General features: G+C 42.5%; 1 protein-coding gene across 1 annotated transcript in view; it reads left to right on the top strand.

Annotated features, from left to right (window-relative positions):
• PRKG2 (protein kinase cGMP-dependent 2) overlaps positions 1–14,023 on the top strand; it is a 229,760-nt gene that overhangs the window by 44,550 nt on the left and 171,187 nt on the right. The window contains exon 3 of the mRNA XM_073637005.1: positions 10,268–10,434. Within this exon, the coding sequence (XP_073493106.1) occupies positions 10,268–10,434 (167 nt within the window). The remainder of the gene's footprint in view (positions 1–10,267; positions 10,435–14,023) is intronic.

Below are 14,023 nucleotides of genomic sequence, written 5' to 3'. Positions count from 1 at the left end.
GCCAAGGGACCAGGACGACTGATCCGTGTGCATAAAAGAATGAATGAAGCCATGTATCGTGAGATTTTGAGTGCAAACCTCCTTCCATCAGCAAGGGCATTGAAGATGAAAAGTGGCTGGGTCTTTCAACATGAAAATGATCCCAAGCACACTGCCAGGGCAATGAAGGAGTGGCTTCGTAAGGAGCTTTTCAAGGTCCTCGAGTGGCCTAGCCAGTCTCCAGATCTAAACCCTATAGAAAACCTTTGGAGGGAGTTGAAAGTCTGTGTTGCCCAGCGACAGCCACAAAACATCATTGCTCTAGAGGAGATCTGCATGGAGGAATGGGCCAATGTGTCACCTTGGCCTGGATGCCATAAAATCTAATAAAGCTGTGTTTGAGAGCAAGGGGGAGGTTCTCTAGTCAGGGGAACATTAGCATGCAATGCCTCCTGTCTCAGGCCAGTAGGGGGAGCTGGCTGCCCCTATAAAAGCTGGTACTGGGGGCAGGGTTAGAGAGAACTGGATGAGCTGTCTCAGCACTGAGACGTGTCCCGGAGCAGAGCAGGGACAGAAAGTTGTATTGCACCTAAGAGGATGTGTGGCAGGAGGAGAGCCACAAGCCAGAGACAAGAGGCGAAGTGAGCCTGTCTTGGCAGATAAAGGACTTAATTTACCAGACTTTGGTGTCTGAGGCTGGGAGGATTCCACATTCTCCAGCAGATAACCAGTCCGCAGGGGACTGTATATTCCTTGGCCTAAGAAGTCTGAAGGCCCTGCCACAACAGAAGGGACCAGAAAAGCCGTACCAGGCCGGGAGCAGCAAGGAACCCACATTGCAGGCCATACAGGCGAGAATACACGGAGAGCTCGGAAACGTGGGCTGTTACCCTACAAGGAGGAGATAGCCAGAAGGAGCGCAGAAAGCACGGTAGGCCTACACCCTCACCCTGACCAGGGCCAATTTCCCCATTGCTCTCAGACATCCAGGTCCCCTCCTAGCCGGGACTGTTTGTGGGTCAGTTTACCTGTTCTAGTAAAGACCCTGGACTGCAACCTGTCGTCTGTGTGCTCCTTGCTCCTCCAGCACTATCAGCACTGGGACTGTCACTACCATCACTCCCACCATCCACTACACTGCCCTGGGGCCGCACTCTTCCCGTGGGGAGTCACACCATCCCAGCTGTATACATCATCAGCCTTGCAGCGGCGGTTCCTAATGACCGCAAATCCACGGGTGGCGTAGTCGGACATTATCAATAGTGCATAGCAGACTACCATTGGTCTGACCACCCTGAGCCACGGAACCGGGTTGCCACTACTACCCCCATCGTTCGCTACTGCCCGGATCAGAGTGCCCCACGGCCCAGGGGGTGAGTCACCAACATACCAGCAACAGTGTGTGCCAACCTTGTGAAGACTTACAGAAAACATTTGACCTCTGTCATTGCCAACAAAGGATATATAACAAAGTATTGAGATGAACTTTTGTAATTAACCAAATACTTATTTTCCACCAAATTTTGAAAAAAAAATTCTTTCCAAATCAGACAATGTGATTTTCAGGATTTGTTTTCTCATTTTGTCTCTCATAGTTGAGGTCTACCTATGATGTCAATTACAGGCCTCTCTCATCTTTTTAAGTGGGAGAACTTGCACAATTGGTGGCTGACTAAATACTTTTTTGCCCCACTGTAATAAATGACAACCAGCACGGATTCATGAAAGATAAGTCGTGTCTAACCAACATGTTGGGTTTCTATGAGGAGGTAAGTGCAGATCTGGATGTTGGTAATGTGGCTGATGTGATTTATCTGGACTTTGCAAAGGCATTTGATACGGCGCCACATAACAGCCTTATACTGAAGCTACAGAAGCAAGGACTGGGAGCAATTACATGCAGATGAGTAAGGAATTGGCTAAATGACAGGAAACAAAGAGGTACGTTCTCTAAATGGGATATAGTCAACAGTGGGGTACCACAGGAATCTATACTTTTTGACCTTTTTATTGATAATCTAGTGGATTGAAATTGAGAGTTAAGTGTCAGTCTTTGCTGACGACACCAAACTATGTAGGATATTAAAATCTGACCATGACATTACAATATTGCAAAATTATCTGGATAAGATGACTGAATGGTCAAACACTTAGCAAATTAGTTTAATGTAGATAAATGTAGAGTGATGCACCTAGGACGGAGTAATCCTATTGCTGAATATACATCAAATAGCAGTATACTCGGGACTATAGAACAGGAGAAGAACTTGGGTATTCTGGTTACAAGATTATCTGAGCAAACAAGATTTTAGGATGTATAAAAAGAGAGAGAAAATCCTGAGATCCCAATGTATTATTGCTCTGTATCTTGCTCTGTAAACCGCACCCCTGAAACCATACGCTACCTGTAATAGGTGTTCAATTAACCTGTATAAATGATTGGTGGTGGCAGCTACTAGTTCTATTGTTATTGTGGTGTTTCCAGTGACTGTACTAGGGTGTATATATACACTGCTCAAAAAAATAAAGGGAACACTTAAACAACAGAATATAACTCCAAGTAAATCAGACTTCTGTGAAATTAAACTGTCCACTTATGAAGCAACACTGATTGACAATCAATTTCACATGCTGTTGTGCAAATGGAATAGACAATAGATGGAAATTATTGGCAACTATGAAGACACACTCAATAAAGGAGTGGTTCTGCAGGTGGGGACAACATCTCAATACCAATGCTTTCTGGCTGATGTTTTGGTCACTTTTGAATGTTGGTTGTGCTTTCACACTCGTGGTAGCATGAGAAGAACTCTACAACCCACAGAAGTTGCTCAGGTAGTGCATCTCATCCAGGATGGCACATCAATGCGAGCTGTGGCAAGAAGGTTTGCTGTGTCTGTCAGCGTAGTGTCCAGAGGCTGGAGACGCTACCAGGAGACAGGCCAGTACACCAGGAGATGTGGAGGGGGCTGTAGGAGGGCAACAACCAAGCAGCAGGACCGCTACCTCCGCCTTTGTGCAAGGAGGAACAGGAGGAGCACTGCCAGAGCCCTGCAAAATGACCTCCAGCAGGCCACAAATGTGCATGTGTCTGCACAAATGGTTAGAAACCGACTCCATGAGGGTGGTATGAGGGCCCGACGTCCACAGATGGGGGTTGTGCTCACAGCCCAACACCGTGCAGGATGCTTGACATTTGCCACAGAACACCAGGATTGGCAAAGTCACCACTGGCGCCCTGTGCTCTTCACAGATGAAAGCAGGTTCACACTGAGCACATGTGACAGACGTGACAGAGTCTGGAGACGCCATGGAGAGCGATCTGCTGCCTGCAACATCCTTCAGCATGACCAGTTTGACAGTGGGTCAGTAATGTTGTGGGGTGGCATTTCTTTGGAGGGCTGCACAGCCCTTCATGTGCTCGTCAGAGATAGCCTGACTGCCATTAGATACTGAGATGAGATCCTCAGACCCCTTGTGAGACCATATGCTGGTGCGGTTGGCCCTGGGTTCCTCCTAATGCAGGACAATGCCAGACCTCATGTGGCTGGAGTGTGTCAGCTGTTCCTGCAAGATGAAGGCATTAAAGCTATGGACTGGCCCTCCTGTTCCCCAGAGCTGAATCCGATTGAGCACATCTGGGACATCATGTCTCGCTCCATCCACCAATCACACCACAGACTGTCCAGGAGTTGGCAGATGCTTTAGTCCAGGTCTGGGAGGAGATCCCACAGTAGACCATCCGCAACCTCATCAGGAGCATGCCCAGGCGTTGTAGGGAGGTCATACAGGCACTTGGAGGCCACACACAATACTGAGCCTCATTTTGTCTTGTTATAAGGACATTACATCAAAGTTGGATCAGCCTGTAGTGTGTTTTTCCACTTTAATTTTGGGGGTGACTCCAAATCCAGGCCTCCATTGGTTAACAAATTTGATTTCCATTGATGATTTTTGTGTGATTTTGTTGTCAGCACATTCAACTTTGTACAGAACAAAGTTTCAATGAGAATATGTAATTCATTCAGATTTAGGATGTGTTATTTGAGTGTTCCCTTTATTTTATTGAGCAGTGTGTATATATATATATATATATATATATATATATATATATATATATACAGTACAGACCGAAAGTTTGGACACACCTTCTCATTTAAAGATTTTTCTGTATTTCCATGACTTTGAAAATTGTACATTCACACTGAAGGCATCAAAACTATGAATTAACACATGTGGAATTATATACTTAACAAAAAAGTGTGAAACAACTGAAAATATGTCTTATATTCTAGGTTCTTCAAAGTAGCCACCTTTTTCTTTGATGACTGCTTTGCACACTCTTGGCATTCTCTTGATGAGCTTCAAGAGGTAGTCACTGGAAATGGTTTTCACTTCACAGGTGTGCCCTGTCAGGTTTAATAAGTGGGATTTCTTGCCTTATAAATGGGGTTAGGACCATCAGTTGTGTTGTGCAAATGTCTGATGGATACACAGCTGATAGTCCTACTGAATAGCCTGTTAGAATTTGTATTATGGCAAGAAACAAGCAGCTAAGTAAAGAGAAATGAGTGGCTATCATTACTTTAAGAAATGAAGGTCAGTCAATGCGAAAAATTGGGAAAACTTTGAAAGTGTCCCCAAGTGCAGTTGCAAAAACCATAAATCGCTACAAAGAAACTGGCTCACTTGAGGACCACCCCAGGAAAAGAGGACCAAGAGTCACCTCTGCTTCTGAGGACAAGTTTATCCGAGTCACCAGCCTCAGAAATCGCATGTTAACAGCAGCTCAGATTAGAGACCAGGTCAATGTCACACAGAGTTCTAGCAGCAGACACATCTCTTCAACAACTGTTAAGAGGAGACTTTGTGCAGCAGGCCTTCATGGTAAAATAGCTGCTAGGAAACCACTGCTAAGGACAGGCAACAAGCAGAAGAGACTTGTTTGGGCTAAAGAACACAAGGAATGGACATTTGTCCAGTGGAAATCTGTGCTTTGGTCTGATGAGTCCAAATTTGAGATCTTTGGTTCCAACCACCATGTCTTTGTGCAACGCAGAAAAGGTGAACGGATGGACTCTACATGCCTGGTTTCCACCATGAAGCATGGAGGAGCAGGTGTGATGGTGTGGGGGTGCTTTGCTGGTGACACTGTTGGGGATTTATTCAAAATTGAAGGCATACTGAACCAGCATGGCTACCACAGCATCTTGCAGCTGCATGCTATTCCATCCAGTTTGCATTTAGTTGGACCATCATTTATTTTTCAACAGGACAATGACCCCAAACACACCTCCAGGCTGTGTAAGGGCTATTTGACCAAGCAGGAGAGTGATGGGGTGCTACGCCAAATGACCTGGCCTCCACAGTCACCAGACCTGAACTCAATTGAGATGGTTTGGGGTGAGCTGGACCTCAGAGTGAAGGCAAAAGGGCCAACAAGTGCTAAGCATCTCTGGGAACTCCTTCAAGATTGTTGGAAGACCATTTCCGGTGACTACCTCTTGAAGTTCATCAAGAGAATGCCAAGAGTGTGCACAGCAGTCATCAAAGCAAAAGGTGGCTACTTTGAAGAACCTAGATTATAAGACATATTTTCAGTTGTTTCACATTTTTTTGTTAACTATATAATTCCACATGTGTTAATTCATAGTTTTGATGCCTTCAGTGTGAATGTACAATTTTCATAGTCATGAAAATACAGAAAAATCGTTAAATGAGAAGGTGTGTCCAAACTTTTGGTCTGTACTGTATATATATACACTACCGTTCAAAAGTTTGGGGTCATTTAGAAATTTCATTATTTTTGAAAGAAAAGCACATTTTTTTTTCAATGAAGCTAACATTAAATGAATTAGAAATACACTCTATACATTGTTAATGTGGTAAATGACTATTCTAGCTGCAAACGTCTTGTTTTTATTGCAATATCTACATAGGTGTATAGAGGCCCATTTCCAACAACCACCACTCCAGTGTTTTAATGGTACATTGTGTTTGCTAACTGTGTAAGAAGGCTAATGGATGTTTAGAAAACCCTAGAAAACTCTTGCACAAGTATGTTAGCCCAGCTGAAAATGGTTTGGCTGATTTGAGAAGCTATAAAATTGACCTTCCTTTGAGCTAGTTGAGAATCTGGAGCATTATATTTGTTTGTTCTATGAAACTCTCAAAGTGGCCAGAAAAAGAGAACTTTCATGTGAAACTCGACAGTTTATTCTTGTTCTTAGAAATTAAGGTTATTCCATGGGAGAAATTGCCAAGAAACTGAAGATTTCCTACAACGGTGTGTACTACTCCCTTCAGAGGAGAGCACAAACAGGCTCTAACCAGAGTAGAAAGAGAAGTGAGAGTTGACAGCAGCATTTAACTTGTTAAGAGCCGTGGGTGGATCACGATTTCACCCGCGGCTGTTGCGGGCACATGTCAGCTGTAAAAATCAGCTGACATGTGCTCGGTTCAGTGCGGGTTCACCGCCGGAGCCCTCACTGAACCGGGGGTGATGGCCTGGGGCATACTAATACGCCCCATGGTTTAAAGGGGATAAATAGTACACGCAAAATGCCAGTGTCAACGTCTACAGTGAAGAGGCGACTCCAGGATGCTGGCCTTCAGGGCAAAGTGGCAAAGAAAAAGCCATATCTGAAACTGGCTAATAAAAGGAAAAGATTAATATGGGCAAAGAACACAGACATTGGACAGAGGAAGATTGGAAAAAGTTTTATGGACAGACAAATCAAAGTTTGAGGTGTTTGGATCACACAGAAGAACATTTGTGAGACGCAGAACTGAAAAGATGCTGGAATAGTGCCTGACGCCATCTGTCAAGCATGGTGGAGGTAATGTGATGGTCTGGGGTTGCTTTGGTGCTGGTAAAGTGGGAGATTTGTACAAGGTAAATGGGATTTTGAATAAGGAAGGCTATCACTCCATTTTGCAACGCCATGCCACACCTTTGGCAGCGCTTGATTGGAGCCAATTTCATCCTACAACAGGACAATGACCCAAAGCACACCTCCAAATTATGCATGAACTATTTAGGGAAGAAGCAGGCAGCTGGTATTCTATCTGTAATGGAGTGGCCAGCGCAGTCACCAGATCTCAACCCCATTGAGCTGTTGTGGGAGCAGCTTGACTGTATGGTACACAAAAAGTGCCCATGAAGCCAATCCAACTTGTGGGAGGGGCTTCAGAAAGCATGGGAGGAAATTTCTCAAGATTACCTCAGAAAATTAACAGCTAGAATGCCAAAGGTCTGCAATGCTGTAATTGCTGCAAAGGGAGTGTGGCACCCCAGGGTTCTGGTTACCACAGTAATAGCAATATTACGTCTGTGAGCAGGTGGGAGGTCTCCTGGTCAGGAACCCTAAGCATGCCACACCTCCTGCCCAGTCCTGGGAGGGGAAGAACTTCCCCTATATAAACTGGGGCTGAGGTGGGGTTAAAAAGAAAAAGAAGAGAAGAAGAGGAGTCCCAGACAGAGACACAGTCTGGTCTGGAGTGGAGCAGATGCAGGGAGAGCAAGATCAGGAGCTCTGTTGGAGCAGTGATAAAAGGGGTCCAGGACTGGAAGCTGTAGAGCTCGTCCTGACTGAAGAGATCTCACCGGACACGGAGTCCGAGGCTGTGGGGACTGTTCCATACCCAGCAGCAGAAACCGTCCGGCAGGGGATTTCAGGTCCTCTGGCCAAGAAACCCGAAGGCACGGTCACACGCAAGGGACCAGCACCGCCGTCGTGGAGCGGAGGCTACCAGAAGGCCCCGAGTCACCGGCCATACGGGTGAGCACCACACGGTACACTCAGGGACGTGGGCTACTTTTACCCGCTTCTAGCAAGGTAGCCAGGAAGAGTACAATTAGTTGGGGAGGCCTACAACTCCGCCTGGCCGGGGAAGATCCTATCTGCTCACGGACTGACCAGGCCCCGATCGCTAGCCAGTACTCCCGGGAGGGTCTACCTTTGCCACCAGTAAAGACCCTGAACTACACCGCACCGTCTCTGAGTGGTTCCTGGTGCCTGCGTGCAATTCTGCTATCCCCATCATCCACGTCTGCTGCCCTGAGGCCATACCCCTCCCGTTGGGGGTTATACTATCCACGCTGCACAACTGTACCACCGGCCTCAGCGGTCTGCCCTGCAGCGGCGGCTTCATAACCGCATTCAATGGGTGGCGTAGTCGAACACTATAACATCTTCTGCTAAATTTTCCGCCACTTAGTTTGACACCATGGGCACGGACCGGGTCACCGCCACGAGGACTACTAACCCCGACAGATCCGGCTCCGGGAATTCCCCGCGTGCGCAACGCTACACAACACAGGCCCAGGGGGTGCATCAGGAGCATTCTTTGAAGAAAGCAAAGTTGGAAGGAGAAAATTATTCTTTCAAATTAAAATCATTATTTCTATCCTTGTCAATGTCTGGACTATATTTTCTATTCATTTTGCAACTCATTTGATAAATAAAAGTATGGGTTTTCATGGAAAACACAAAATTGTCTGAGTGACCCAAAACTTTTGAACGGTAGTGTATATATATATAAATATATATATATATATATATATATCTATATTCCATGTGTTGGAAACCGAGGTGTATATACCATACGCTCACTGTTAGTTACCCGATAACTGGCCTGGTAGTGGAAGCAGCTGTTGCCTCATCCATCACTCATCAGTCCATTGTGTAATTGTTCTGATGATTGGAGACAGTGGAATTGCGTTTCCTGACAAACTGGTAACAGCAGTGGGAATTGCACGATTCCCCTGGTGTCCTCTTTGACGAACTGGTTGCAGCGGTGGGATCTGCATGATCACCCTGGTGTCATCCTTGACAATGTGAATGCAGCCTTAGGCTGTCTTCACATCTGCAATTTGTTCTAGTAACAGAAAAGCAGAAGTGATATAGAGGATGGTTACATAATGAATACAAACAACACCTAAAGTTTCCCCAGGACTATAATGGCATCTGTCTTTTTTTCGTTATCGAGTCACTTGTTTCACTAAAAAAAAACATGTGTTGCTTTTTTTCAAGTAAAATATCAGACATTGTAACAGGTACTTAATGGATCCCTTTATATTCAGTTGGTCTCTTGTGACCATTTGCATCCATTTTGTAACAATCCTTTTTTTCCAATTTCTCTGTTCCTATGACAAATTACAATGCAGGTGTGAACAGAGCCTAAGTTATTAGACAAACACTACAAACCTAGAATTTGCAGCAAGATAGAGACCTTTCAACCTTTTGCTTTGATCAGTTCACAGAGGAATGTGTAGGTTATGTGCACACAATACCTTTTTCTAATGGGTTGCCCCTGAAATCCGCCTAAAAAAAGTGCTAGTGAAATCAAAAAGAATGAACATAAGCACAACAATGTCAAAACACCTCACTGTATATATATTCTGTCTTTTTTCCCTTCTTTTAACTGCTTCAGGGTTTGAAAGCTATATAGAGGTGAAAAGACCTAACCTGAAAATTCTTCATGATGCTTCCGCTTAAAACCCACCACTAGGTTGTATATTGCATAAAAGAAAAAAAAAGCCAATGGCAACAGGGCATAGGCCTCATAAATGATATTCTTTAATGTGTTAATCAAATGTCAAAAAATGTAAAGGAGAGATAAACCAGCATTGTTTTACAATTAAATTAAGCTTACAGCACAGTGCCGAATAAGACTTGATCCAGTATCCATCAATACAGGAGAGAAGAGGAGACGCAGCAGCATAGTTTACAGTGAGAGGAAGCAAGGCCACTGCAGCCAATTTGCAGATTTTTAACTGAATGAAAACTGCCTCTCCCCGTAAAGACAATGGCCTCAATTTGTTAAGATAATCGGACTGGTGTGTTGTACTCCAGTGTTAATGAGGGCCGTGCAGGGATAAGATGCACTAAATTCATTAATTGGCGAAAGCCACTTAATGAATTTGATGCATCTTCTCAGTAGACTGCACCTTGCCAGATATGTTACTCCAGTCACACTGGCACTTTTGCTGAACTTGACAGGCATGCCTCACCACACCCCATCTGCCCCCAGCTGGTCCCCATCTCCGCCCAGTTTGGAGGAACACTTCAAACTTGCTTGAAGACACTGAAAGGCCCCAAAAAGTTTTGTTGAGAAAAAAATTGTGACTATTCAATGTGTTTTACACCAGTTGCCTTTCCATTTATGCTTTAGCATTTTTCAGTACTGTTGTGATGTTACGTCGAGGATAAGAATTTTGTAATCTCGATGTCTTTTACACATTTTTGGAATTGTTAATCCTTTTAAATCTTTGTCCCTTTTCTAGTGAGAAAAAACTAATAACGGAGGCCTTAAGCAAGAATCAATTTCTGAAGCACTTAGATCCTCATCAAATCAGGGACATAGTAGAATGCATGTACGAGAGAAGATATGCTCAAGCAGAATATATTATCAAGCAAGGAGAACCCGGCAGCCATATCTTTGTATTGGCGGGTAGGTGTTTATCTCTGACTTGAACATTTACTGGATGGAACCTGTCTTTATTATTGCTTCTACCCTTAAAGTTCAGTTGTGACTATTTATAGTCATGGAGGAAAATAGAGCAGGTGATGTGGTCAAGAACTTACGGGCTGCTCTCAATGTGTCCTTAAGTAAACATATCGGCTAAAATGGAAGCTGGAAGCCAACAATGAAATACTGTCTTTACACATAAAAACTTGTTATACTCACACTATTTCTGGAGCCTTAAGAGACCACACTTTGTATCCCAATACTCTTAAGAGCTTGCATTTCACTGGTGTGCCTGCATTATATATGCAAATCCTAACCTCAGCAAACATCTAGTGTTGCTGGCATTTATGAACATTTCCAAATGTATCTTGTACCCTTTACAGACTTCACATAATATTGTTACTAGATTATTATTGGAATAAACAAATATTTCATTTACTGACTTGAACTTGTCTCTCTAGAATAGAAGTGCTAACAAAAGCAGCAATTTCAGAAGTGACGTCTGTACGGTTAAAATCTGTATTCGCTTGATAATGACGTCAGAATATTTATTATGGCTCATGTGTGGTAAGAACCATTTCTGTAATGCCATAGTCTGGCACAAAGACAGTAAAAGGTCTTGTTATTTTGGACTATATTTATACATTTATGAAATTTTTGTAAGACCAAAGTCACGCATCAGTTTTTTTTACTCGTATAGAAAAAGAAAATACTGATGTTCATTAGTGTTTTGTACTTGTGTCCATTTTTATCATCCATGTGTGATTCATTTTTCTAATACGTAAAAAAAAAACTGAGGAATGTTGATGGACACTACAAGGATGCGACATGCAAATTCCACGAAATTTATACATGTTGCAATTTGTTTTTGTATTTCTTATGGATTATTGGTCTACAAAAATATGGACATGTGAAAAGGCCCATAGACTGTAACGTGTCCATGTGCAATCTTTTAAAAATCAGATAGTACATGTACATGACAATCAGACATGTGAAGGAGGTCTAAGGGAATGTGCAGATAATGTCTTAATTCTGACATCTGAGCCAATGAAGTTCTCCTTGGTGAAGCAGCTTCAGACAAATTTGCCAGTCATTTTCCTGAAGTGGTAACTGTGGGGGATTGGCCGTCAATTTTGCGGCATTTTTTCTTTGTACTTTCAACTAGTGATGAGCGAGTATGTTCTATTAACCCTTTCGGTGAGAATGCTCGGGCGAGTACTGAGTATCTTCAGCATACTCGGTGATATGTTTGAATCACTCCCGTGTGCATGATTTGCGACTGTTTGACAGCTTTAATACATGTGAGGAATGCTTAAGAAACAAGATATCAATGTAAACTTGGGCATTTATTGAAGATGTAATGACAGCTATCTCCCCAGTGGCTTTACCTGACATGAAGCCCCATATCATCAATGACTGTGGAAATTTGCATGTTCTCTTCATGCAGTCATCTTTATAAATCTCATTGGAACGGCACCAAACAAAAGTTCCAGCATCATCACCTTGCCCAATGCAGATTCATCACTGAATATGACTTTCATCCAGTCATCCACAGTCCACAATTGCTTTTCCTTAGCCCATTGTTACCTTGTTTTTTTCTGTTTAGGTGTTAATTATGGATTTTGTTTAGCTTTTCTGTACGTAAATCCCATTTCCTTTAGGTGGTTTCTTACAGTTCAGACAGACATTGACTCCAGTTTCCTCCCATTCGTTCCTCATTTGTTTTGTTGTGCATTTCCTGTTTTGGAGACAAATTGCTTTAAGTTTCCGGTCTTGACGCTTTGATGTCTTCCTTGGTCTACCAGTATCTTTGCCTTTAACAACCTTCCCATGTTGTTTGTATTTGGTCCAGATTTTAGACACAGCTGACTGTGAACAACCAACATCTTTTGCAACATTGCGTGATGATTTACCTTCTTTTAAGAGTTTGATAATCCTCTCCTTTGTTTCAATTGACATCTCTCATGTTGGAGCCATGATTCATGTCAGTCCACTTGGTGCAACAGCTCTCCAAGGTGTGATCACTCCTTTTTAGATGCAGACTAATGAGCAGATCTAATTTGATGCAGGGGTTAGTTTTGGAAATGAAAATTTTCAGGGTGATTCCATAATTTTTTCCTCAGAATTGAGTGATTCCATAATTTTTTCCCTCTGCTTGGTCTGAAAAAAATTACCCTTACTGAGTTCCACATTTTTTATCTTGATTTCTTTTAGTGTTTCTTAAAGCCATAAAGTTGCCATTTGAAATGACTTTAGTTTTGTGCCATGTCTGTGATCTGCTTTTTTTCAACAACATTACACAACTGAATGAACATCCTCCGAGCCCAGTGATTCCATAATTTTTGACAGGGGTTGTATATGCACCCTGTATTGATTATACACTGTCTGTTTTCTTTTGTACATTCAGTTCTGATGAAAGTCTTTTGTAGACCGAAAACGTTCAACTAATCATTTGAATGCATGATAAAAAACTGAACTTTTCTTCACATTACTTCGAGTGCCAAGTTACTTTCTTTGCAACCCATGTGCAGGGACAATGTAGGGACAGGTGTAACACAACGTCTTTTAAAGAATTATTACAAAAGGAACCCGCCTGAAAAAGTTTTCAATGAATGTTAAAGAAATTGAACGTATGCACAGCAATATCAAAATGACTTTCTGTACATATCTACAGTCTTTTTCAGCTTGAATAATCGCTTTAGGCTTTGAAATCTGTGAAGAGGCTAAGAGAAGTGACTGGTTCATTCTGCTGGCGGCGTTTTCCTGAGACGTCTTACTATAGCTAAAAGTTAGCCGATATGCCAGCGTCTATAAGATGCATGTGCACATACTCTAACAGTCAATTTACTATATACGGATTCCATATTTTGAGCTTGCTGCAGATAAAATCCCAATTATGTACCTGCCGAGCACCATTTTTGCAGCTTTTCATTTATGTACATTATCGTACCGATATGGTACGATAGAGCTTGGTTTAATGCTTCAGGAATGTGTAATGATCCACCAAGTGGTGGTGCAGTATTGCAGAAATGTGGTGTTGAAAAAAATCAGCGCTCTCAAATTAAAGCACAATGAAACTTTGCCAAACCGACTAACTAGCTGTTGACCGATTCCTAAAGTAGAATTATGATTGTTGATCAGGATAAAAACAAAATAAGTAAAAATAATTTGCAACATCACCCAACACTGATGAATATAAATTGCAGCTAACTCAACAAATCATGCAAAGCATTTTTCTATATAATTGCCTACACTGACAGTTTAGTGTACTGCCAGTTTCATTGAGACTTGTCAAGCAGAATACAGTTGTATGATTAGTTACACATGTACCTTTTTTTGCACAAATACTGTGTTTTATGTGGTGCTTTTTGTAAAAAAAAAATTGACAATTTTTTTCTTTCAGCAAGATGTTGGCTGCATGGCAATAACAAAATAAGAAACATTCCAGAGAGTTTTTTTCTGGAGGTTTTTTTTACACTTTAGGTCTGTATTTGAGTACGGTGCATTTTTTTTCAAATACATCATGTTCTTGGTGTGATTTTTTAAATGCATTTTCCCAATGGCATATGAA

The sequence above is a fragment of the Phyllobates terribilis genome, unplaced genomic scaffold, assembly GCF_046119375.1.
Source record: "Phyllobates terribilis strain yellow unplaced genomic scaffold, ASM4611937v1 Scaffold_1__5_contigs__length_1240528914, whole genome shotgun sequence".
Lineage (NCBI taxonomy): Eukaryota > Metazoa > Chordata > Amphibia > Anura > Dendrobatidae > Phyllobates > Phyllobates terribilis.
Note: the sequence above shows the minus strand (reverse complement) of the source record. Positions and strands in the feature narration are given on the sequence as shown.